General features: G+C 38.0%; 1 protein-coding gene across 1 annotated transcript in view; it reads left to right on the top strand.

Annotated features, from left to right (window-relative positions):
- Positions 1-15,415, top strand: part of LOC114049472 (dynein heavy chain 14, axonemal-like) — a 343,809-nt gene that overhangs the window by 270,297 nt on the left and 58,097 nt on the right. The window contains exons 70-71 of the mRNA XM_027870712.1: positions 9,336-9,763; positions 9,852-10,050. Coding sequence (XP_027726513.1) covers positions 9,336-9,763; positions 9,852-10,050 — 627 coding nt within the window. The remainder of the gene's footprint in view (positions 1-9,335; positions 9,764-9,851; positions 10,051-15,415) is intronic.

Below are 15,415 nucleotides of genomic sequence, written 5' to 3'. Positions count from 1 at the left end.
TGTGTGTGTGTGTGTGTGTGTGTGTGTGTGTGTGTGTGTGTGTGTGTTATGGTGTTGTCTCAAAAGAATTCTCTTAGGCTCTCTCCAAATCAAGTAAAGGCATTTTATTCTAGGTAACATACCCAGCAGGCTCCTCCTTAAGGGAGGTAGCAGCCCCACAAGGGAAGCAGCTCCTTAAGGGAGGCAGCAGCTTAAGGGAGGCAACTCCTTAAGGGAGATGGCCACTAGCTTGGAGAAGCTTGGGATTCTTATAGAGGAAATGTGCCCTGTCGGCAGGGGGATGAGGTAATCAGGGATATGCAGGCAAGGGGTGTTAGAGTTTTACACATATCTAGGCACATCATTATTCCAGTGTTCAGCTCATTTGCCCAGGGCAGAGGGTCCCCTTAGTTACAATATTTCATTGCCTACCTTATTTGAACCTCATTGTCTCATTGACCAGTCTATTTATCTAGGGCATAGAGGCCTCTGCTTTCCTCATCATTGCCAGAAAGACTTCAGCTAATCTCATCATCTCCCCCCCCTCAAGAAATAGATACCCAAATTCATTTGGGAAAAAAAGGTGAGGGTCATGCATTCCTCATCAATGTTGTTAACAAGAGAAATTATAAAATTAAGGAAGATCTGACACTTACGGAGGTAGAATTAAAAATCATTAAAGCAGGGGTTCTTAGCTTGGGGTCCATGGGTCCATGGGCCTCCAAAGGGTTTATGGATAGATTTCAAGAAGTCCATGAACTTGAATGGGAAAAAAAAAACACATCTTCATTTCAATATAGTTGGTTTCCTATGTATTTCAGTTTTCACATTTGAAAACTGTTGTGGAAGCAATATGACATATCTAGGGATAGGGATTTTATTGACAAAATTTAAAATATAATAATGTTAATTGAGGACAATTTTATAATGCAAGTCTACTAATGGGAAAATAGACTTCTTTGGCGGGGGGGGGGAATAACATTTCACTTAATTAGTTAGTGTTCCCTATCATCAAAATAGATTGCAGATGTTCATCTGTTAATGCCGATCTGTAATGAGAATTTTACATATTTCATCTTTGAAAATGTCTTTTCACAGATAGGTACTGCCAGATACGATATCAGTATATAATTTTAATTGAGCATATTTATTGCCTAGAAAACATTTGTAGAGTTATATTAGATTCTTCTCTTGATATTTGCCTTTTAGCACGTCATTCCATTGCAAATTAATCACTACCAATTGAAGGTGAGATAGAAGCTCCCTGATTACATAGTTAAATCAGTTTTGAAATATGGACATGTCTTTGCACTAGTATCAGGGTCCAAAAAACACTGTATAGTTTGAGCTCAGAAAATATATCCAGTACAAATTTGTGCAGGAATGAAGATCTTGTTTCTGGTTTTAACTGTTAACAGCATGGGGTATGTATAAGGCAACTTGGCATTACTTGTGGTCTGAACAACATTAATAGTCACAGAATTGACTTCACCACAGAATAAGGTTTTTTTGGGGGGGAGGGGGCTAGGCAATGGGGTTAAGTGACTTGCCCAGGGTCACAGAGCTAGTAAGTGCCAAGTGTCTGAGGCCAAATTTGAACTCAGGTCCTTCCTCCTGACTCCCGGGGTTGGTGCTCTATCCACTGCACCACCTAGCTGCCCCCTGCCACAGAATAAGTTTTGCACATAAGCATTCTTTTGCCTCAGAATGTTAAGTTAAATTTGTTAAGAAACATTATCAAGTCAGAGCAAAAGCTAATTTTCAAAGCCATACAGTGTTCAAAACTAGCAGTTGAGGGCAGTTCTCATTCAGAAAAATTTCATTCTTTGCCTCAAGTTAAAAAAAAAATCATCTCTGAACTTTTCTTTCTCTTTCTTCTTTTCTTGTTTTGACATATGCCCTGGTAATAAAAATTCAATTGCAGTACAGCAATATGCATGACACCATGGTAGAGTGGCACACAGTACAGCAAAGTGACAAGAAGGTCACATGCGGTCTCTGTAGCAGCTACAGGCATACTTCATTTTATCGCACTTAGCAAATATTGCTTTTTTTTTTTAACAAACTGAAGGTTTTTGGCAACCCTGTGTCAAGCAAGTCTATTGTCACCATTTTTCCAACAGTATGTGCTCACATCGTGTCTCTGTGTCACATTTTGGTAATTCTTGCAATATTTCAAGCTTTTCATTATTATTCCACTGTTACGGTGCTCTGTGATCAGTGACTTTTGATACTACTATTGTCATTGTTTTGGGGTGCCCAAACCACACCTATATAAGACAGCAAACTTAATGGATAAATGTGATGTTGTTCTGACTGTTCCACCAACTGGCCACTCTCCCATCTCTCTTCTTCTCCTCAAACCTATCTATTCCCTGAGACATGACAATATTGAAGAATATTGCATAAACTCAGCTGATAAAGCAGGGGCAGGGTTTGAGAGGACTGACTCCGATTTTTAAAGAAGTTTTACTGTGGGTAAAATGCTACCAAACAGCATCACATGCTGCAGAGAAATCTTTCATGAAAGGAAGAGTCAATCGATGTGGCAAACTTCTTTATTGTCCTACTTTAAGAAGTTGCCACAGCTACCCCAACCTTCAGGAACCACCACCCTGATCAGTCAGCAGCCATCAATATCAAGCCAAAATCCTCCACCGGCAAAAAGATTAGGACTCACTGAAGTCCCATATGATGGTTAGTATTTTTTAGCAATGAAGTATTTTCACATGGTAACTCCAGGAGAAATGCCAGGAGCAGAACAAAGGTCCGTATACAACATTGGTAGATCTAAGACCTTTGATACTGTCAGTCATGAGGACTTAAGGAAAATTATGTCAAAATTTGGTTGCCTGGACAAGTTAATCAGCACTGTACGTCAATTTCATGACGGCATGCTTGCCCGAGTTCTGGATAATAGACAGTGCTCTTGTGCTTTTCCAGTCATCAATGGAGTGAAACAAGGCTGTTTGCTTGCTCCCATGCTTTTCAGCACGATGTTTTCAACCATGTTGTCAAATGGCATCAAGGACAGGTACCACGCTGTTGATAAATTCTTCAACTTGAAAAGACTACAAGCCAAGACGAAAGTGGAGGGAGTGTTGGTGCATGATTTTCTGTTTGCAGATGATTGTGCACTCAGTGCAGCCTCTGAAGCTAAGATGCAACAAAGTATGGGGGCAGCTAGGTGGTGCAGTGGATAGAGCACTGGCCCGGGAGTCAGGAGGACCTGAGTTCAAATCCGGCCTCAGACACATAATAAATACTTCCTAGCTGTGTGACTCTGGGCAAGTCACTTAACCCTAATTGTCTCATGAAAAAAAAAAAAAGTATGGATTGATTCTCTGCTACTTGTGCTAATTTTGGCCTAATAATTAACACCAAGAAAACACGGGTGCTCCATCAGCTACCACCACACCATCCATACGTGAAACCATCAGTTAACAGCAAATGGAAAAGTTTTGAATGCTGTGGATAAGTTCGCTTACCTTGCTTGGTAGTCCACTAAGGATGTACACATTGATAAAGAGGTTGATGCACGCATTGCCAGAGCTGGTTCAGTGTTTGGGAGGCTCTGAAGAAAGGTATTGGAGAGAAGACACATTAGAATGAATACCAAACTGAAGGTCTACTGAGCCATTGTGCTGATCTCATTGTTGTATGCCTGTGAAACCTGGACAGTGTACCAGCACCCTGCCAGGAAACTGAATCACTTCCATCTGAATTATCTTAGGAAGATTCTGAAGATCACCTGGCAGAATAAGATATCAGACACTGAGTTACTCTCTCGAACTAAACTGCCAAGCATTCAAACTTTGCTTCAGAGAGCGCAACTCTGATGGGCTGGCCACATTGTTTGAATGCAAACGAATGCTTGCCAAAAAGACTATTTTATGGAGAACTCACACAGGGCAAGTGTTCACATGGTGGTCAGAAGAAGCAATACAAGGACACTCCCAAGGTCTCTCTTAAGAACTTTGGAATTGATTGTGTGACATGAGAGACAGTGGCACAGGACTGCTCAGTATGGCGTGCCCACGTCAGAAAAGGAGCTGTGCTCTATGAGCAAAGCAGAATTGAAACAGCTCAAGAGAAACGCAAAATATGCAAACTTAAAGAATACACCCCAAAGGTCCACCCTGGACTATTTGTGCCCGACTTACGGTAGAACTTTCTGAGCTCGAATTGTTCTGATCAGCCACAGTCAGACACTAAAACTTGACTCTAACATAGTGATGTCATTTTGGTCCTCTTCGAAAATGAAGGACAGCAACAACAATTTTTAATTAAGATCTGTACTTTTTTTAGACATTACACGATTGCACACTTAATAAACTACACTATAGTATAATCATAAATTTTTATATGCGTTGGGATACCAAAAAATCCATATGACCCACTTTATTGTAATATCTGTTTTATTGCTGTGGTCTGGAACCAAACCTGCAATATCTTCAAGTTATGTCAGCTCTGCTGTGCCATAAGGAGAAAGCAAATAATAAACAAGTGAATGTGGCTGTGTTATAATAAAAAAAAAATTTATGGACACTGAAGTTTAAATTTCACAAAATTTTCACATCACAAAATATTATTATTCTTTTGTTTTTTTCCAATTATTTTAAAATATAAAAACCATTCTTAGCTCATAGACTGTTGTCCTTCATGCTTGAAGAGAACCAAGATGACATCACTACATTGGGGTTGAGGTACGATGTGTCTGCCTGTAGCTGATCAGACCAACACAAGCTTGAAAGGCTCTACCACAGGTCAGGCACAAATAGTCTACATGAATATTTGGAGTGGAGATGTCTCCAAATTTGCACATCTCACCTTTCTTTTGAGCTTCTGCAATTCCGCTTTGCTCATACAGCACAGTGCTTTCTTTGATGTGGACATGCCATGTGAAGTAGTACCATGCCTCTGTCTCACAACTGATTCCAAAGTTCTTCAAAGAGAACTTGAAAGTGTCTTTGTATAGCTTCTTCTGACCTCCAGGTGAGTACTTGTCGTATGTGAAGGCAAACATACATTTGGCATTCAAACAACGTGCCTAGCCCCTCAGAATTGTGCTCTCTACAGTAGAGTTTAAATGCTTGGCAGTTCAGCTGAAGAAAGGACCTCGATGTCCAGTACCTTATCTTGTCAAGTGATCTTCAGAATCTTCGTAAGACAATTCAGATGGAAGTGATTCAGTTTCCTGGCATGGTGCTGGTAGACTTTCCAAGTTTCAAGGCATACAACAATGAGGTTAGCACAACAGCTCTGTACACCTTCAGTTCAGTAGGCAACCTATCTCATCTCTCCCACACTTTCCTTTGGAGCCTCCCAAACACTAAGCGAGCTCTGGCAATGTGTGCATCAACCACATTATCTATGTATACATCTCTGGACCCAGAACTTTGAGACCCCTTGGTTACCTTCAATCTGCCCACCTGCCGAAAAGGTTTATAGGGGTGTGGCCACTGCACCTACTACATGTAGCATATGCTACAGCTTCTTGGAGCCTCAGGTGAGAGTTCAGTGAATCAGGTGGACACCAAAGATGGAAAGCAGCCCTGAAAAGGGTTCAGTAGCCCTCACACCAAAGGTACTAGTCTTTCCTAAATACCTGTACACTCCAGCTTACAGACTATTTAAAAACAAATTTTAAAAAATAAGCAGCAGGCTGGATTTATCCTGGAGCCCATAGTTTGTCAAACGCTACTCTAAGGCATCATGTAAGCTTCTCACATCTTCTTCCTGGAATTAACAAACAAGTTTAGAGGTGAGGCTCTGAGGGACTCAAGAAAAGAAACTTCTACATATCCTAAGCTAAGCATCATTGCCCTACCTAAAAGAGTATCGTCACACTCCAGCTGAAAGAAATCATGGTGATGCTACAGTTATTCAGAGGACTCTACCACCCAACAGAGCCAGTGGCATAATATGGAAAAGGATTGTAGATACTCAAAAAAAGAGCAAGCTCAAGACTACCACATCAACCTGTCCAGCAGAGAAGTCCTCTCTCAAGTCCAGTGGCCAAATGCTCTGCCTGGTCCAGCCTGCAAAGCGGTCGTCCAACAGTAGAGCAGTTAGACCAGTCACATTCAGCGGTAATGGTCCAGGGGGTGTATTAACTAATTAATTAAAGTAACTAATTAATCAATGCCCCTGGATTCTGGGTGTATTAGTCACACTCCGTCCCTTACATTTAAGTTGTGGTCCATAAATCCAAATTCCTTTCCCAGCCACCATCTTCTTAACCAGCTGTTCATTTCCCAAACCTGCCTTTTTCTTCTGAGCCCTTTGACATTGATTGGGAACAAAAATAAAACAACATGTATGTCCTTAATTCTCTTTCACCTCTCCCTTCCTAAAATGGTAAACAATTGGATATAGGTTATGCAAGTTCAATCATGGAAAACATATTACCACAGCAGTCATGTTGTGAAAGAAGACACAGACTCAAAGGAAAAAAACACAAAAAAGAAAATGAAAATTTTTCACAGAAAGTGAAAAATAGTATACCTTAATCTACATTCAAACTCCATCAGTTCTTTCTCTGGAGGTAGATAGCATTTTTCATCATGGTCCTCTGGAATTGTCTTGGGTCATTGTGTTGCTAAAAATAGCTAAGTCATTCACAGGTGATCATCATATTTTATTGCTGTTACTGAGTGCAATGTTCTCCTGATGCTGCTCAATTCACTTTGCATCAGTTCATATACTCTTTCCAGGTTTTTCTGAAATCAATCTACTCATCATTTTTATAGCACAGTAATATTTCATTATAATCATATACCACAACTTGTTCAGCCATTCCCCAATTGATAGGCATCAGTTCTCTATATATTTGAGAAATAAGACCTTTATCAGAGAAACTTGCTGTAAATTTTTTCCCCAAGATTCCTGCTTTTCTTCTAATTTTGGCTACAGTGATTTTGTTTGTGTGAAAACTTTTTTAATTTTATGTATTCAAAATTATCCATTTTACCTCTTGTCAATCTGTCTCTTGTTTGGATAAGAACTCTTCCTTTATGCATAGATGTTATAGGTAATTTCTTCCATGCTCCCCTAATTTGCTTATGATATCATGCTTTATATCTAAATCATGTATCCATTTTGAGCTTATCTTGGCATATGGTGTGAGATGTTGGTCTGTGCCCAATTTTCTGCCAAACTACTTTTCAGTTTTCCAAATAATTTTTTTAAAATAGCAAATTATTGCCCTAGTAGCTTAGATCTTTGGGTTTATGAAACATTAGGTTACTGTGTACATTTGCCTCTGTACATTGTGTATCTAATCCAGTCCATTGATTAACCATTCTGTTTCTTATCCAATACCAGATTGTCTTGATGATAACTGCTTTGAAGGATAGTTTGAGATTGCCTTCCTTTGCTCTTTTTTTTCATGATTGCCTTGACATTCTTGACTTTTATTCCTCGAAAATTTTATTATTTTTTCTAGTTCTACAAAGTAATTACTTGGTAGTTTGATTAATGTGGCACTGAATAAGTAAATTAATTTAGTTAGTACTGTCATGTTTATTATATTGGCTCAACCTATTCATGGACAATTAATATTTCTCCAATTATTTAGACCTGTCTTTCTTTATGTAAAGAGTGTTTTGTAGCTGTGTTCATACAGTTCCTGTGTGTGTCTTGACAGGTAGATTCCCAAGTATTTTATTCTGTCTGTAGTTACTTTAAATGGAATTTCTCTTTCTATCCTTCACTGCTGGATTTTGTTCATAATATATGGAAATGCCAATGATGTATGTGTGTTTATTTTACATCCTTCAACTTTGCTAAAGATGTTAGCTGTTTCAGCTAGTTTGTTAGTTAACTTTCTAGGGTTCTCTAAATCTACCATCATATTATCTATAAAAGTGATAGTTTTGTTTTTTCATTGCCTGTGCTTATTCCTTTCATTTCTTTTTCTTGTGTTACTGCTATAGCTAGCATTTCTAGTGTGATATTGAATAATAGTATGAACATTTTGGAAATTGTCTAATTTGGAATTATCCAAATAACATAGCTAAGATGTCTGTACCCTTTGACCTAGAGATTCTCTACTAGGCATCTACCCCAAGGAGACCACTGATAAGAAGAAAGTTTCTATATACACCAACATCTTTATTTCAGCACTTTTTGTGATAGCAAAGAATTGGAAACAAAATAGATGTCCATCAATTGGGAAAAGGCTAAACAAATTGTCATACATGAATATTTATTGTTGTTCAGTTGTTTCAGTCATGTCTGACTCTTCATAACCCCATTTGGAGTTTTCTTGGCAAAAAAAAACTGGAGTAGTTTGTCATTTCTTTCTCTAGTTCATTTTATAAATGAGGAAACTGAGGGAAATGGGAGGTTAAGTAACTTGTCCCGGTCACACAGCTAATAGGTATTTAAGGCCAGATTTGAATTCAGGTCTTTCTGACTCCAGGCGTAGACTTCCATCTAGCTACCCTACATGTGAATATAGTCAACAGTGAGTTAATAAATATTTATTAATGCCTATTATATGCCAGGCACTGTGCTAAGCACTGGGGTTGTAAAAAGATATAATGGCATATTACAGCACTATAAGAAATAACAAATATGGTGACTACAGAGAAGCATGGCAAAATCTACATGAACTGTTGCAGAGTGAAGGAAGCAGAGGCAGGAAAACAACGCATACACTGACCACAACAATGTAAACAGAAAGGACTACTGACAAATCACAAGTGAATGTTGCAGAAATAAAAAGTACAAATATGGCTACAAAAAAGAGAGATGAGAAGATACTCTCACCCTATCGCTTTGCAGAAGTGGGAAGTCCATGAGTATAGTACATTACACATATTTTCACATTTTTTATTGTATCGATTAGTTTTGCTAATTTTTTTCTTTTTCCTTGGGGGTCTTTTAAAACTAATATTATTATATAGGGTGAATCTCTGGGAAGAGGAAGAATACTAGGGGTATGGTAATGTAAAAAAAGATATCAATAAAAACATTTTAAAAACTTAAATGTAACAGAATTACAAAGAACAAGCATAACCCCAAGGAGTATATATGAGAAGATATTTCCTCTCACCCTTTGCAGACTTGCAAATATTTTTAGATTTTTTTCAATCTATTGATCAATTTTGCTGAGGTTTTATTTTCCCTTTTCTTTTGCTTTAAAATACTATTTGTTATATGGAGTGATTTGTTATATGGGGTGAAGTCAAGGGATTCTTGTAGAAATTTAGGTAATGTAAAAGCAAAAGATATGAACAAAGATGTATTTTTTAATTAATACAAAAATTCCTACATGAAAAATACAGAAAGAGAAAACAGTCTAATAAAACCATGATTTTCATTGAAATCAACTTTTTACTTTCCTTTAGGATGTATATTAGATGATGAAGCCATTATAGATAATTTAAAAAAATCCAAACTGACATCCACCGAAGTTTCAGAACGCATCAAGGCAGCAGAAAAAACTGAAAGTGAATTTCAGATGACCCGCAAAAACTATCTTCCCATTGCAACGCGAGGTGCCTTGCTATATTTTTTAGTAGCAGATCTGGCACAGATCAACTATATGTACCAATTTTCTCTAGACTGGTTCCGGGAGATGTTTGTGATGTCTGTAACCTACAAATCTGATGATGTTGAAGAAACAGCTCAGTTTGCTTCAGTTTTAAGAAACGTGCAAGTATTTGAGAAACTGCGGAAGTACCAAGACAATAAGCCTGACCCTCTGAAGGACAGAGATGGCTTTAATAATTATATTGCAGATTTAGTCGAGGTATTAACAGAAAGCATTTATAAGGTAAGACTCTGTGTCTGTGTCTGTGTCTGTGAATTTTCAAATGCCTTTTATTGGCTCTGTTGGTCCTACAGTTGCCTTTTTCCACCAGGTCGTTTCCTCAGCACTGTTTAATGAAAACAAACTTTGCTTCTCCTTCCGGCTTTGCACCTTAATCTTGCAAAATAATTGTGATGGATCTCAAATCCTAAATAGTACAGAATGTTTGCCCGAGGAAGAATGGAACATCTTCTTATACTCTAGCCTACTAATAAATATTGAGGAGAAATTACCCCAGATTAAAAATGAAGGTAAGTATGTAGACAATATAAGATATTTAGGAATCTATCTCCCAAAACAAACCCAGGAACTCTATGAGCACAATTACAAAATACTTTTCACACAAATACAGTCAGATCTAAATAATTGGAAAAACATCAGTTGCTCATGGGTAGGCTGAGCTAATATAATAAAAATGACAACTCTACCTAAGCTAATTTACTTATTCAGTGCCATACCAATCAAACTACCAAAAATTATTTTATAGAGTTAGAAAAAATAATAACAAGATTTATTTGGAAGAACAAAAGGTCCAGAATATCAAGGGAACTAATGAAAAGAAATGCAGGGGAAGGTGGCCTAGCTATTCCAGATCTTAAATTGTATTATAAAACAGCAATCATCAAAACTGCTTGGTACAGAAACAGAGTGGTGGATCAGTGGAATAGGTTAAATATGCAAGACACAGTAGTCACTGACTATAGTAATCTATTATTTGATAAACCCAAAGACCCTAGCTTCTGGGATAAGAACCCACTCTTTGAAAAAAACTGCTGGGAAAACTGGGAAACTAGGCAAAGACCAAAATCTCACACCATATTCCAAAATTAAGTCAAAATGGATTCATGATTTAGATATAATGGCTGATACCATAAGCAAACTGAGAGAGCAAGGAATAGTTTACCTATCAGATCTATGGAGAACAGAAGAATTCATGACCAAATAGGAGATAGAGAACATTACGAAAAGCAAAATGGATAACTTTGATTACATTAAATTGAAAAGTTTTTGCACACACAAAGCCAATGCAACCAAGATTAGAAGGAAGGTAGAAAATTGGGAAAGAATTTTTACAGCCAGTCTCTCTGATAAGGGCCTCATTTCTAAAATATATAGAGAATTAAGTCAAATTTATAAGAATACAAGTCATTCCCCAATTGATAAGTGGTCAAAGGATATGAACAGGCAGTTCTCAGATGAAGAAATTAAAGCCATCTATAGTCATATAAAAAAATGCTCTAAATCACTATGGATTAGAGAAATGCAAGTCAAAACAACTCTGAGGTACCACATCACACCTATCAGATTGGCCAACATGACAAAACAGGAAAATTATAAATGCTGGAGAAGATGTAGGAAAATTGGAACACTAATGCATTGTTGGTAGAGTTGTGAAATGATCCAACCATTTTGGAGAGCAATTTGTAACTATGCCCAAAGGGCTATAAAAATGTGCATACTCTTTGACCCAGCAATACCACTTCTAGGTCTATATCCCAAAGAGATCATACAAATGGGAAAAAGACCCACATGTACAAAAATATTCATAGTGGCAAATAATTGGAAACTGAGAGGATGCCCATCAATTGGGGAATGACTGAGCAAGTTGTGGTATATGAATGTAATGGAATATTATTGTGCTATAAGAAATGATGAACAGGCTGACTTCAGAAAAACCTGGAAAGACTTGTATGGTCTGATGCTAAGTAAAGTGAGCAGAATCAAGAGAATGTTGTCCACAATAACAGACATGTTGTGTGATGACTAATATTGATAAACTTAACCCTTTCCAGCAATACAAGGATCTAAGACATCTCCAAAGGCCTCGTGATGGAAAATGCTATCCACATCCAAAGAAACAACTATGGAATTTGAATTGCTATTTTTTTCTCTTCTGTTGAGTTTTGTTTCCTCTTTCTGGTGGTTCCTCCTATTGGTTCTAATTTTTACTTAAACATCACTAATGTGAAAATATGTTTAATAGGAATGTATATGTATAGCCTATATCAGTGCACCATTTTGGGGAGGGTGGTAGGGAGGAAGGGGGAGAAAAATTTTAAACTCAAAAGCATATGGAAGTGAATGTTGATAAATCAAAAGACATGAATAAAAAAAAAAGAAAAAAAGAAAGGTAAGTAAAAGACAATGACCTTACTAAAAGCCTTTGTAATGTTGTAAAGAAGGTATTTGAATCAGTCCCATAAAAGGGGAGTTTGTAATCACTAGTATTTATACTCCCTTTAAGAACTGTGACTATGGCACTAAGCTCAGACTGTAAACTTCCTCTGGGCAAGACTAGACCAAGTCTGATTCATCTTTGTATTCTCCATGGCACCTAGTTCAATGCCTTGTACACAATAGGGAGTCAGTGAACAATTTTAAATGAACAAATTTCAAATGACTACTATAATTAAGGTTATTTCGGTTGGAATGCTAAAATGCAAGCCATAATACCTACTTCTGGTAAGAGGAGGTAGAGGGTACTGGATTGGAGACCATCAGAAGACAAACCTATCTATCCTTCATGACTTTTCTTCCTCTTTCTTTTGAAAAAAAAATCCTTTTAAAAATATCTAAACTGGGTACAGCTAGGTGGCACAGTTGATAGAACACCAGCCCTGGATTCAGGAGGACCTGAGTTCAAATCCAGCCTCAGACACATAATACTTACTAGCTGTGTGACCCGGGGCAAGTCACTTAACCCCATTGCCTAGCCAAAAAAAAAATCTAAACTGAAAAAAAGACAGAATAAAGATCTTATTCTTATCAAAAAGATATTCTCACATTTAGTGTATTTTAATAAGAGATAAGATTGAAATATCATGTGGAATTATTTAACTAGTCAGGAATATATGTCTATGTTACATTTTAGTGACATTTTTTAAATGAATGCTACAAGAACCCCAACATTCTCACAAAAGGTTCTGGGGACAGGTAGGTCATTATTTTAAGAGCAAATTTTTCCAAGAATGTATTACATATGACAGACAAAAACTAAAAATTCAGCTAACCATTTTGGCTACATAATGCCAAATAGCCTGACAATTGGAAATATTCAAACAATTGATTTAATTGATTCAGTTGCCCTACAGGTGTTTGACATCATATTATCATGTTTGTAGTCTTAGTGCTAGGATCTCATGACTTCTGACAGGAAAATAGGGTGGGGGAGAGCATGGAGCCCTGAAGGTATTGTCAAGGATGCAGCTGCTGTCCCTGACCTTGTGACCCAGATTCATCACCGTCCAAACTCTTCTGTGCTCCCGTAGACCTACCCAGGACCAGCAATTCACAGCACAGCCGAGTACATGAGAATTCTGCAGACACGCACAACACAAGTGTGCACAAACCCAAGCACCCAGGGCGTCACATCCAAAACACCGGATCTCCAAAGCTGCACCATTCTACCACAAAGAGGCTTCAGCTCTTGTCTTTCAGGAATCGTGACTGCACAGCCATAGCGTATCAGGCATCCTGGAAAACACTAGCCAAGAAGTTTTGCTTCTCCCTATTTTTATGTGCTGACTACAGGCAAACTCAATACAAGGAGAGGGAGGGAAGAGGGCTGTCTTCTTGTCAGCAGAGTTCAATTGCCCTAGCTTCTTTACTATACTAAACATAGAATAAAAAATAACTGCAGACGGATATTGCTTTTCTGCCATTCGTTCCCCAAAACTCAATTGGAAAGCAGAACCCTAGAAAAACAACAACCATATTCTTTCTCTAGGTACAGTGTTAGTAAAGATTTTTTCTGACTTGGCTTTACTACTACCATTTGCTTAAAACAGCAGGTCACATGACTGACTGGAGCTTGCAGAATTTATCTAAGACTTCAAACTTTAGCTCAGGTGATTAACTAGTTAATGACAAGAGAATTTCTGGCTCTGCTTTATTATCTCTATTTCAAGCACATAACTACAGCTTCAGTATTAGTAGTTAGTCTACAAATTCTAGCTATATCCTCACTGTTTGTTGTTGTTGTTGTTCAACTATGTCCGACTCCTCGTGACCTTGTGGACCATACTGTCCAGGAGAGTTTCTTGGCAAAGATAGTGGAGCGGTTTGCCATTTCCTTCACCAGTGGGTCAAGGCAAACAGAGGTTAGATGACTTGCCCAGGGTCATACAGCTAGTAAGTGTCTGAGGCTGGTTTTGAGCACAGGTCTTCCTGACTCTAGCACAGTGCTCTATTCGCTGAGCCACCTAAGTACTCCCAGGGTTTACTGACCGGTTTTAACTTAATACACATCTTCCCATTCTTCTATCGGCTCTTTGACATGAAAATCTTTACCTTCCCTTTCTGCCTTCTATAAAACTCCTTTGTACCCATCGTGCCTATGTAACCAAAACCTATATAAAGTAGCTTAAAACTTCTTGTCAGGGTCCACTGTTTTTTGCATACTGTGGGTCTATTTTCTGAGCATAATAAACCAGTTTTTAAAGTGTTTCTGTGTGTTAATAGTTTTCGATTGGCAGCAGTACCTGTCAATGAATGCATCCTTGGATAGTTTCTCTAAAAATGGAAAGCCAATGATTCTTAGCCACCTCAGTCCCTTTTTAACCACTCTACAACTATTAGTGTGAAGTGGCAAAGAGACTTTATGAGACTGAAAGCCATTCCTTTATTTTATCTTTGATTTATATCTTGCTGTGGCCAAAGAACTGATTGCCTGGAGGTCAAATTGGTGATGACCCTCTTCATTTTTAGGTTGGCATTCAGAGAGCGGACAATCTGTTTCTGGGACTACAGATGTGTCGGAGCTGACTTTTACCAGCTCTGAGAACTGATTGTTAAATTTTCATTCTGAGAGTTTATACCTCAGAAATTGGCAAACACTACAAATCAGGACTTGATTTATTCTTTGTTTGATTTCTAGATTTAAGGAATTGATAGAGAAAATGTTAATGATGTAGCTTAGACTTAAAAATGTACCTTGTGTACATTTTCCCCCAGTAAGGCTAGTTATTAAACATGTACTCATGTACCCCTGCCTGGGACCCATAATCAAACTTTTCCAGCATAGTAGACCTAGAGCTTACATTAGAAAAGTAGGCCAGTTGATTGACATGAATGAGTAAAGGATAAGAGATTTTAGTATTCAATTGATACCCTTAAAATGCAGGGAGGGAAAACCTAGAAGAAAGAGACCTAATCTAGAATATTGTTGGATGGATTGTATAATAATATAATAATAGCTAACATTTATATAGGGCAGCTAGGTGGCAAAGTATATAGAGTGCTGGGCCTAGAGTCAGGAGGACCTGAGTTCAAATCTGGCCTCAGATACGTACTAACTGTGTGACCCTGGGCAAGTCACTTAACCCTATTCACCTCAGTTTCCTCACTTGTAAAATGAGCTAGAGAAGGAAATGGCAAACCACTCCAGTTTCTCTGCCAAGAAAACCCCAAACAGGGTCATGAAGAGTCAGACACGACTGAATATCAACAAAAAAACTGATGTAGCACCTACTGTGTGGCAAGCACTATATGAAGCACTTTACAAATATCTCATTTGATCCTCGCAACAGCCCTAGGAGTAATTATTATCACTATCATTTTACATATGAGAAAACTAAGGCAAGGAGAGGTTAAGTAGCTTTTCCAGGGTCACATAAC

The sequence above is a fragment of the Vombatus ursinus genome, unplaced genomic scaffold (genome assembly GCF_900497805.2).
Source record: "Vombatus ursinus unplaced genomic scaffold, bare-nosed wombat genome assembly UNPS02014798.1, whole genome shotgun sequence".
NCBI classification, from domain to species: Eukaryota; Metazoa; Chordata; class Mammalia; order Diprotodontia; family Vombatidae; genus Vombatus; species Vombatus ursinus.
Note: the sequence above shows the minus strand (reverse complement) of the source record. Positions and strands in the feature narration are given on the sequence as shown.